General features: G+C 37.7%; 1 protein-coding gene across 1 annotated transcript in view; it reads right to left on the reverse strand.

The window, feature by feature from the left end:
- CCDC57 (coiled-coil domain containing 57) overlaps positions 1–12,610 on the reverse strand; it is a gene marked incomplete at its 5' end in the record, with an annotated part of 90,230 nt that overhangs the window by 57,190 nt on the left and 20,430 nt on the right. The window contains 1 exon segment of the mRNA XM_081936886.1: positions 11,323–11,523. Within this exon segment, the coding sequence (XP_081793012.1) occupies positions 11,323–11,523 (201 nt within the window).

A 12,610-nucleotide genomic window follows, 5' to 3' on the forward strand; every position in this document is an offset into this window, starting at 1 on the left:
TTTAACTACCATATTTTTCAGAGTATAAGACACACCTTTTTCCCTCAAAAGAGACTGAAAATCTGGATGCATCTTATACACTGAATACAGCATTTTTTGCCTCTCAAAACCCTGCCCCCTTCACCAAAATGGTCGTGCATAGTCTTTAGGAGTCTTGCAGAGTACTCCTGGGGGCTGGGAAGGGCAGAAATGAGCAAAAAACGGCCTATTTTTTGCTCAATTTTGTCCCCCCCCCAGCCCCCAGGAGTACTCTATAAGCCTCCTAAAGGCTATGCATGCCCTTCTTTGACAAAAAATGGGCCCGTTTTTGTGAAAAAGGGGGCATTTTTTGCTCATTTGGGGGGAGGGCACCTCCCCAGGAGCATTCCACAAGCCTCCTAAAAGCTATTCATGCCCCTTTTTGAAAAAAAGAGCTGTTTTCACGAAAAACGGTCTGTTTTTTTGGAGGTGTGCATAGTGCAAAAACTTTTTTTTATTTGCCTCTTCAAAACCTTGGTGCGTCTTATACTCCAAAAATAGGGTGAATACGATGTATTATTAAAAGAAGAAATTAAAAAGTTTTGATGCCAATTTAGTCTGGAGAAAAATGCTGTAACAGAAATTCAGTAATTAAAATGCCAACTAAAACATATTAGAACCAAATATCTAATAGGTTTGGAATTCATGAATTAACAAATAAACCAATAAATAATCTGTTCTGAAATAGGTTAGTTTTTTGGGAAAAAAATGTTGCAAAGATTGTTAAAAATATTCACTATGTCAGGGAAATTAAAATTAAATGAGAAATGGTAAAAGGATTTCTCAGGAAAGGGAAAGAAATCAGAACAGTAAGAAATAATTATATACAATCACATCCAGATACTGCATGAGCATCCTCTTTGTCCACTCTAACACAGACATATAATACCTAAGCCTATAATATTTAGAGAAGATAGATGAGCAGCCAATGAAATTATTTGAAATAGAGGTGCACAGAGGGCTCCAAAGTGTTTTGGATTTAGTACAAAAAAAATGCACTGGAATCCACAAGAGCACAAATACAACCTTTATAGTCACTCATTAAAGCAAGTGCATCTGTTTCCAGAGTTGTGTGGCTACTGTGGAAACAGATCCTGAAAAAAGACTTGCTTTAATGAGTCACCAATGAGTACTGCATTCATGCTCCTACCTACTTCCAAGCCTCATTTCAGAATACTATAGAAGCACTGTGCAACTATGGAACTCATCATCTTTAAAAGGTAAGCCTTTATATTATTAAACCTAAATAGTATAGCCATTTCAAAAGAGGAGTTCCAGTGGATTTTACTCCACTGGTCATTGCTGACTATGGGGAGCAGTGCTCATCTTTATTTCAAAGCCATTGAACTAGCACTGTCCAAAAACATTTCCAGGCTGAACTAGCCAGCATGACATCACAGAGCATTGCTACCTTCCCACTGAAGTGGTACCTATTTATCTACTTGCGTTTGCATGCTTTTAAACTGCTAGTTTAGCAGGAGCTGGAACAAAGACAGGAGCTGTTTTTGAACCCGGCTGCTGGCTTTTCAGCCAACAAGCCCAGTGTTTTAACTGCTGAGCCACCATGTTGTTTCCATTTCAAAAGAGGGTTACACAAAGTTATATAAGTTAAGGCTATCAATGATTATATAGTGCATGCATCTGATTACCAGCCGCAAGGGAAGGGGAAAAAAAACACAGGAGAGGGCTATTACCCTGTTCGGATTGTGAGCTTCCAATAGATATACTTTCATGATTACTTTGAGAGAAACAAGATCCCAGATTAAATAAATATTGGTATGATCCAGAAAGATTCTTATGTTCTGTTTTGTATGTTTAATTAAGTTACATAACAAGCTAATAATAGGCGGCTTTTAAATCATGAGTAGTGGTGCGACACTGTATACATCAATTATTCCAATTCACATGAGGGAAACTTTTTGATTTTACTGCCACAAGCTACATCATCAAGCATAAAAGTGTTGATCGCAGCACCCCTATTTCTAGGCACTACATTTCAGGAAGGATAGTGGCAAATTGTACCATGTCCAGAAAAGAGAAATCAAAATTATAAGGGCTGGGAAGGAAAAATGTATGAATAATGATTGAACATGCTGAGTATATTTCAGTTAGAGAAGACAAGGGTATTGGAACAGACAGTCGCTGTCTTCGTGTATCTGGAAGAGTATACTTCAGTAGTCTGTGCATAATTATTCAGAGTAGTTCTAGAAGACAGGACAAGAAACAATGGCTTCACATTTATGAGGAAAGATTACTGGATGACAACAGAAAAAATATCCTATTGGTAAAAGAAGTTCAACCACCATGGGAAGTGGTGAAAGCCCCCTGGAAGTATTTGTTTACGCTGAACTGCCACCTGTCAGAAATTCTATAATAATGAATTCCTGCAAAGGCAGGGGGTTGGACAGGATGGTCTCCAAGGTCCCGTCCAACCTTTACATTAATTATTTTGTAAGAAATTATCATTACACTATCAAAAGCCATTGATTGAAATGGAAAACTATTGGCTATCTTCACATCAAAATTTAACAATCACCTTCATACAAAATGCTTTTGTGTTTCAGGATATGTTTTCTTCACATAGAAAATTGAATCTAAAAATTTAGGATGTCTTATTAGTTAATTGTTTTAGAGTAATCATTATGAAAACCATTTTTCTTATAGACCGATGGTATTTTCTATCTGATCAACGAATTAATGCTGTTTCTCCAGGACATTTAGAGCGTCCTGCTTTAGAGAACAGGATTTGGTTTCCCTCTGAACTATAATTAGTAAAACTATATAGACATTGTATTTTTAAAACAACCTCGTGTAGCCTATAGCGGACCTACATTCTACTACCTATTTGCATCTTACTTAATGGTTGATCTTAGAGAAATCCTTCCTTTTTGGTATTTTTAAAAAATACTTATTTAAAAAAAAGAAATAATAACGCCTCAAATTTGTAAGAACATTTGATCTGGCAGACTTGATCTTCTAGAACACAGTTCTGCTTTGGACAGTGATTAGGAATAACAGCTCCTAATTCAGTATACAATTAACAAATGGTCACAATTTATTTTATTTAGAACTCATTCTTAATACATTTATAATTTCCTAAGCAATTTGCATTCTTACATTTACGCTTTTATATTATAATCAAGGAACTCTAGTGAAATAAGGGCGTACCTACCTACCAACCTTGACTTGATTTGGAACAAAAATTTTCTCCTACTAAAAATTAATTGCAAGATATGGAAGCCCGGGCCTTACCAGACAATTTATCACTATAGTATTTCTTACAAAAGGAAATAGACTAACATCAGGCCAGGCTGTTTCTTCAATGAAGATTGTATACATCTTGAGTGGATAGTGGGATAATTTCCTAAATTCTCTGGCTGACTTTTGATAATGGATTTTTTCTTCTTTAATATAAATCTATGGAGCAAATCACTCTATAGTGCACTGGACAGTGTGTGTGTGTGTGTCAAAAGAACTACCTGCCCATTTCCCACTGAGAATTCTGCAATAACAGAATCTTTAGTGGGCATGATCTTCCATTTCCCAGTTTTATGAGAAAAGAATTTGCTTCCAAGTAAACAAAACTATTTTTGAATCAATTAAACAGGAGAGTTGAGCCTTGTCTTCTTATTCACTTCTATATGAGGAATCCTTTGTGAGCTTGGCTGTTTTCTTGCACACATTTCATTATCCAACTAGTTAACATAATCAGTGCTGCTGATGTTATCTAGTCTGGGTAGTGAAACATCTGCAAGAAAACAACCAAACTCAGAGAGCACCAAGGACCCTAATTTCAACCCTGAGCTACAAATATTATCCTTTACAATAGTGTTATCACTTATCTATCCCTATATATGCCTGCTTCCCTTTCTATCTTCTGCAATTCTTTCCCCTCTTTATTTATTTTTCCCTGTGGTTTTTCTATCATATCTTTTAGGGGATTTGTCCTATTTGTCCCATTAATGTTTGTTTTTACAGGTATGTCCTCTGCATGTGACCTAACTATTTGTTTCTCATAGAGTTGACCCTAACCCTCTCTTATATGTTAAGAAAACATACATATACCTATATATGTCTGCCCAAGAAAATGCCCAATTTTCTATAATGTCACACTCATAGGAAAGAAAGTTCCAACAAAATACTTCTGTCCATGATATTTTCTAAAAATGCCCAAATGATATTCGGTAGTATTTATCATCTATCTATCCATCCATCCATCCATCCATCCATCCATTATATAGGAAAGTAATATCTGAATGGCCACATGCATTAATAGCTGGATATGAAAAATGTATTTCATGAGCATAGAGCCAACTGTAGAATTTGGGATTTTATCCCCAATTAATGCAATATTTCCTATAATGTAATAAAATTTATGTGAGAAAGAATTGACTAGTACTTCATTCTAGAGCATTGTTGGTACATACAGAAATACGAATTCATAGACTGATGATAGTGGTATGCTCCAATGAGTGAGAAAGGAAGGTGAGTTTGGGGGAAATTGTACATAATTCTGATTTTTTTTTAAAGTTGTAAATGGTATGAATGGATTGGTAGGAAGAGATAGAGAGCAGACAAATAATAACTGGTGATTTGGAGACCAAAAAATGAATGAGAATGGTGACCTAGTATTTCTTAGAAAAACTCAATTTTGCTTTGAATTGGTGGCTTTGATTGTTTATTAATCCATACACGTACGTCAATACAAGTAATGAAGGTAAAAGAGTGTTAAAGAATTCTCTGTGTGAGATAGGGCATTTTGGGAAGAAAGTTTCAGGGGAAGTAGATATGGGAGAGGAAGAAAAATGAAAAAAAAAAAGAATACTGCAAGGGAGAATGTATTTATCATTTTACAAAAAGAAAAAAAAAACAAAGTTATTCCTAGCAAATAATTGGAAAGTGGGTGTACATACCACTTGGAACCATGTCAATAAGTTAATAGAAACATAGAGATTAGCACTATTGGAAATATGAAAAAGGATTTGATGAAATTATTAAGTGAAAGAAAATATTAATGAAAAGATTGCTACCAAAAATTAGGAGAAAAATATTTTATAATGTACATGAAGAAATTTTTTTACAAAGAATATAGTTAAGAACAAGGCACAATTAAAATTTTCAAAAGGCAAAGAAAGGCAAAGTGATTTTGATGGTAATAAAAATATTTTGCAAGGAAATGAAAAGAAAAAGTTCCCTAATAGAAGAAAGAGTGAAGACTGTACCCATGACTAATGGCAAGAATATATTACTATTCCTTATACAAAATTAAAAGGAACAATGGTGAATGCAAAACTACAAGAAAAATGGATTGCAAAAACACATACCAGCAAATGGCAAAAAAAATAAAAAATGGAGCCAGCAAATACATTTGTGTAACTTGGAAGAATGATTACTACAGATGGGAAAACTAATAAAGAAATTTTAAAATGTACAAATGGTTGATAGAAAGTTAGTGAACAGTACCGTGTTTCCCTGAAAATATGACCTGTCCTGAAACTAAGGCCTTGCCACATTTTTCAGGTGGGCAAAAATATAAGGGTCCCCCTGAAAATAAGCTCCCTGGACAACCCCCCCCCTAGCCAGGCAGAGTGCCACTCACCAACCTAGCGATATCCCGAAGGTGCCAAGCTGCAGGAGTTGGGGGTGGGCAAAGGCAGTCACATTGCTTGCTGCCTTTGGGATACCGCTAGGTTGGTGAGTGCCGCTGTGCCCAGCTGGAGCTGGGGGTTGCCGGGCGGCTGCTCTCACAAGCAACTGCCCGGCAACCCCCCTTTCCAGCTGGAAAGAACATCACTCACAGACCCAGTAATACCCCAAAGGCGCTAAGCAGTGTGGGGCTGTGCCCGGCTCTAAAGGAAGGTTGCATGAGCGCCTGTTCCACCCCAGCTCACGTGCCTCCCAGCCTCACCATGCCCTGGCCCAGCTCTCCCTGCAGGGCCAGGGTGCTGCCGCCGCTGTGCTGCTGCCGCCGCCGAGCTCCAAGCATAACCGGCTTCCAAACTCCAGAGACCCGCTGCTGAGTCTTCCCGCAGTGGCCGCTCTAGGACTATGCTCTATGGTTATGGGCCGGCTGCCAGAGTCTTCCAACAGCCAGCCCACAACCATAAAGCGTAGTAATACAATAATACAATAGTAGAGTTGGAAGGGACCTTGGAGGTCTTTTAATCCAACCCCCTGCCTAGGCAGGAAACCCTATACCATTTCAGACAGATGGCTATCCAACATCTTCTTAAAGACTTCCAGTGTTGGGGCATTCACAACTTCTGGAGGCAACTTCTGTTCCACTGATTAATTGTTCTTACTGTCAGGAAATTTCTTCTCAGTTCTAAGTTGCTTCTCTCAGAGCGGCCGCTGCCAGAAGACTCGGCAGCGGATCTCCAGAGTTTGGAAGCCAGTTATGCTTGGAGCTCGGTGGCGGCGCCCTGGCCCTGCAGGGAGAGCTGAGCCAGGGCATGGTGAGGGTGGGAGGCACACGAGCTGGGGCAGAACAGGCGCTCACGCAACCTCCCTTTCCAGCCGGGCACAGCACCACACGGCTTAGCCCCTTTGGGATATTACTGGGTCGGTGAATGGCGCTCTGCCCGGCTAGAAAGGGAGGTTGCTGGGCAGCTGCTCGTGAGCATGATCACCTCATGGCTGCTTTGTTGCGCTGCTGCTACAGCACAACACAGCCGTTTGCCCGAGGCTGTGCCTGGCTCTTCAGGCGCCCGCTCGCAAGAGAGCAGCCACTGGCAACCACAAATCAATAAGCCCCCCCCCGATAATAAGGCCCAAGCAACATTGGGGGGGGGGGTTCAAAAGAAAATAAGACCCCGTCTTAATTTCAGGAAAACACGGTATATGATCTGCTACAAAGTTTCATGAAAGAAGCAAAAAAAGGGTAGTTTAAAATAAATTTCTACCCACTGTTATATGGAAGTGAGTATTAGTTATGTCAAGTGAAACATGATCTTAATTTCATTGTGGTCGGAATGGGTTACATAGAGAATGTATGAGGCAAAACAAGAAGAGATAGTTAAGAATGAATTGATATTGAATGAAAATACAGAAGCAAAGGACCGGGATAAAATAAGTGTATTTTATTACAAGGATTTGATCACATTAAAAATTGAATGAGGATCATATTGCAGAACAAATACATGAAGAAAGGAAGGTGAAAATTGAGAAAGGTAAAGTTGTTGAGATGCCAAAAAAGAAAAAAAAAGAAAAACACGAGAAGTTTAAGGAAGAAAAGACAATGTATGAGGCAATCTCTGCATATGGTAGAAGCAACAATAGTTTACAATATTAGAAATACTGTAAAAAGAAACATACAATGGATTTGCATAAACTACTTTAAGTTAGACTTCCTATTCCTATCTCTTATCATCGGCCTCTTATTTCTTTTATTACAGAAATCCTATTTTTTTTCCTGCACTTAGGATAACATTGCTTTATCTGAGAAGGAACACAGTAGTATGATAGGCATGATACATCTTCATATGTATATATTTCTGCTTTTAAAACTGTAAACCTCTGCACACTTTTCTAACAGTTCCACTAAATCCTTTTTTCGACATCATTTGGGGAGATGCATTTGAGTCAGTCTTGTTTTCATATAAGCCACTGAAGTTTTATTGATAAGATTTACAAAGTTGTTTGCCGCTGTCTTTTTCCTGGAGCTGAGAGAGAATGATTGACTCAAAGTCAACCAGCTGGCTTCATTCCTAAGGCAGAACTAGATCTCATTTTCTCCCTAGTTTCTACCGTTGTGTCTTTAACTACTATATCAATCTGGCTCTAAAACTGATTCGTACTTCTGAGTAAATTGACAAGAGATTATTTTAGTGCTTTCAATGGCTATTTATCCTCATAATTTCTCTAAAAACAAATTATATAAATATCCCAAACAGTGCACTTTTATATAAAAACGTACTGTATTCTATATTATTAAAAGCACAGTAAGTTCATGGTTGACAAAAAATAAATGTTATGTATACTTCTGTATATTGTTATGTATATATATTTTTCCCACATTTTCCTTTTTCTTTAAAATATCCCCATATCTTAATTTTTCTTAAAGTTTTCCATTGAGGAAAATTCAGACAAAATTTCTCTTCATATAGAATTGTAATAATATCAGCCTCTGTATAAGTATTGACCCAAATCAGAAATACACACAAATAGACTCCGGGAGGATCAAACTAAGCATGACAGAATGGACTAGTTTAACAATTTCTCTCCAAAATCACATTGAAATAGAAGGAAATGTTATTGACAGTAAATTACTTCAGAATCTATATGGATAATCCTATATGTCATGCAAAAATGTATTCCTAATTTAACATGATACCCATTCAGAGGCATCAGCCAATTTACTTCTTACCTATATAATCAAACTTTATCTCCATTTAGTTGTATTGGGAAGGGGACAAACATTCCTTGTAAAAATAAAATAGTTGAAGGACGCTAGACTTCCATCCCAGCAAAAATTTGTGAGGCAGATTTTTATGGAGTATATCATATTTGATACAATAACTATATAATTCACATCTATTAATGAGATCTGAAAACGACATGTTTTCTATTATAATAGAATATTAAAATATATTCCCAGTAAATGGGAAACATGCTGCATCTAAATTGATATTTGATCTTTGTTTAAAATTCGTATTAGAAAGAGACTTCCCTGCCTAGATTTGAGCTATAGTCAAATCAAATGTTTTTATTGTGGTGTTTTTGTATTGACCAGTCCTTTTGAGTTATAGTCTGATTGGAAAACTATGGTGCACAGCCAAGAAAAATATATTTATGTTTTCATAAGTGATATTCTTAATCAATTAAGTCTGCATCTTGACACAACTTGACCTGCTACTCAGTACATGAAGTATGAGCAAATACCTTCAACTGATCTGTCTTCAGTAAAGACCACATTCTCAGGCTATTCTAAGAACTTTTAAGAGCTGCTGAGTGCCTTAAAGCTGAAGACATATCAAAGACACATTTACTATATATCAATTAGGCTCTATTGCTGGTGTGTGAAATTTCAGCTTTAATTTAGTTTTACTGTATAGTACGTTACTAATTTAGTATTACTACTGTATAGAAAGTTCCAAGAATCCTTTCTTGACATTTTTTCTTTTGTGTACATTTTTAAAAAATATACAAATTTACACATTGGAAAGCAGTAAAAACAACAAACCAAAGCCCTCCAGATTATTATTTTTACATATTAAAACCCAATTTCTTGAGCCCTGGGAATCTAAACCAGAACTGCAGGACTGTCCCTACTTATTCCATCGAGTATGGAGAGAAAATATTGATTTTCACCCCAATTTTTAGATAATGACTTTCATAATCTAGTACACTGAACCACTTCTGTGGAGTCTTTACATTTGAACTGTGAAGTCAATCCATTAACAAATGGAGAGATACAACATATTTCCACCCTAATTTTCACTGTGCTTGTTTGGAAATGGAGCATCACTCAGACCGGATTTATTCACTGTCTCTTTAAGGGAAATCATATTTATTCCATTATGCACACAGAAATGCTCTCACAATGACTTATGCATCAATAAATACACTTTGCCCTCAAACTCCTATCTAAAACAAGATAAAGACACATACAAAAAGAAGATACATACTAACAAAGAAAGGTAGCTGTTATTTAAAAAAACCTTAAAATATAAGCTTTTAATGTGATACAAATTTTGTAATAATCATTTAATTTAATTTAATTAGCACTTCTAGACCGCCCCCTCTCCCAAAAGGGACTCGGGGCGGTGTACAGTCCATATCAAAAACATCATAAATAAAATTTAAACAATTAAAATTATTAAATGGATAAATACATAAATAAGAGGAGGATAAAAATAGACAGAACTGTAATTGCTAAATGAATAATTTAAAATATACAAAATTTAAAACCCCAGTGTCCTATAAAATTAAGTCCCCTAAAAAACCAGTAGGAAATATATATGCCAGGAGGTAGACGTTAAAAATTATGCCAGGCCAGCCAGTCGGAACAGGTGTGTCTTCAGTTTCTGCCGGAAGGAGCGGAAGTCAGTGGTGGTTCTAATGTCGGGGGGGAGGTCATTCCAGAGGGTTGGGCCCATCACAGAGAAGGCCCTACTCCTTGGTGTCGCCCGTTGGCATTGCCTAGTGGACGGCACCAGGAGAAGCCCCTCCCTGTGAGAGCGAATTGGCCGCAGGGATGTGTGTGGGAGGATGCGATCCCGCAGGTAACTAGGCCCTATGCCATGGAGCGCTTTAAAGATGGTGGTCAAAACCTTGAAACGCACCCGAAAGACCACAGGTAGCCAGTGCAGCTCGTGCAGGAGCGGTGTTACGTGGGAGTACCTAGTACTCCCCATGACTGCCCGCGCGGCTGCGTTCTGGACTAGCTGCAGTCTTCGTGCGCGTCCCAAGGGAAGCCCCATGTAGAGAGCATTACAGTAGTCCAGGCGAGACGTCACCAGTGCATGAGTGACCGTGCGTAGGGCATCCCGGTCCAGAAGGGGGCGCAATTGGTGCACCAGGCGAACCTGGTGGAACGCCCCCCTTGCCACGGCTGCCACATGGTCGTCCATTGACAGCCGGGCATCTAGGAGGACGCCCAAATTGCGCGCCCGTTCCACAGGGGGCAGTTGTTCGCCCCCTATGGCCAGCGTTGGAGTCAGCTGACTGAACCGAGGTGCCGGTAGCCACAGCCACTCAGTCTTGGAGGGGTTGAGTTTGAGTCTGTTGTCCCCCATCCAGACCCCGACGGCTTCCAAACACCGGGACATCACTTCGACAGCCTCGCTGGGGTGATTTGGGGTTGAAACGTACAGCTGAGTATCATCAGCGTACAGATGGTATTCAACCCCAAAACCACGGATGATCTCCCCCAGCGGCTTCACATATCATCTCTAATGCAGGTATAATACTCCTGCAAGAAGAATACTCCTGCAAGAGGTCCTTAAAGAGGAAGTTGGTCTTATCATGTTAACCTGAATGGAAATAGTACAAATAGTGTAAGAGTTCAAAAGGGCTAGTTTCAGCTGAATTGTGGAATGGCCTGATGAAAGTAGCTTCTCAACAAAGCAGGATTTTAAAGTGGTCTGACTCAGTTATTTTAAAAAATTATTTTTACATGTATTTATTTAACAAAGTATAAAATTATTGGTATTCCTACACACAACCCACATTAACTGTTGGTAATGTATTGGAAATTTGAAAACAAATATGGCACAAGACCCTAATATAAAATGGATCCTATCGTTCTGTAATAGTAGATCACATTAGATTGAATCAGACCAAGACAAATCAAGCCATACTTACTTTTCAATGATAGTCTCGTTTTCTCTCAACTGGTCTATAAATCTATACTCAGCCTGATCTAATTTCATTTCCAAAGTTTCCTTATTTGTCTGTAGTTTTTGGATTTGATTTTTCCATCTGTGTGTTTGTTCAACATGAGCTTGTTTCATTGAAGCAATCACTGCCTCCTTTTCTCTGGCAAAGTGATCTATTGTAGCATGCCTTTAAAAGAATACAAAAAGACAAGTTTTTATTTGGGTGTTGCAATCCTTGCTACTAAGGGGGAAAATATAATACTTAACATACCTACAGTAAAACTTTTCAAGTCTGATCATCTTGCCTTTCAAGGACCTTGTGTCACACTTGGGTGTTGGGATTATGATGATAATTAATAATCCACATTTAAATATAGTAATCAGGGATAAAATATGGTGGCATATTTTAATCATAGTAACATAGAATTTAGCCAGTATGGTAATGCTAGCATTGGAATAGGAAACAGGAGCTTAATGTAATATTGATCTGAATATTGTCACAAATGAGACAAAATTGCATATGTCTGTATACAAACTGCAATACAGCAGTATATAAACAATTGTTTCAACTTCTTCTGAAACACAAGGCCAACTAGTCTTTCATTGGTTGCATAGAAAAGGAGACTGAACACATGCAACTTGTCATCTCTTTAACATATGCTCATCCAATGATAAGCATATGTTTCATTCAATCAGATGGACGAAAGTCAAGATAATGTATTTTCTTTAGTTTTTAAACACTTAATTAGATCTCCAATTAAACCTTGGTAAATTAGCTAAACAGGATTACAAAAGTTATGCTATGTACATTCTCCAGATATTGTAAAGAGATCAAAGTTAATGCTTGAGAAGCTAAACGATACACAAACAACGTTTTTGAAAGATTTTCATGTAATCTGGTTTCCTTAATAAAGTTTATTTTGTTTACCTCCTTTTTTTCTCTTGGTTTTCAAAAAATAGAACACTAAATAAATTGATACTAGGGAGCAATAACCAGTTCAGAACTGAAGATGTTTCTTGGATGAGAAGCGAAATGTTTTCAAGAAAAAAACCCAAGAAAGTCCAGTTGCCTTTGGAAAGGCATCCTTGGGAATGCTTACTATTGTATTGTACTGAACTGTACTATACTGAACTCTCATTAGATAAAAGAGTCTTGCTAGTATATGAAACCAAAGATATCAAACACTCAATCCACAGAAAATTGACAATTGATTTGTACTTTTTTTTTGCTGATGTGGAACAATTCAGTCCTAAAACGGCAACATACACATATT

The sequence above is a fragment of the Natrix helvetica genome (genome assembly GCF_964273705.1).
Source record: "Natrix helvetica genome assembly, chromosome: 1".
Classification (NCBI taxonomy): Eukaryota; Metazoa; Chordata; class Lepidosauria; order Squamata; family Natricidae; genus Natrix; species Natrix helvetica.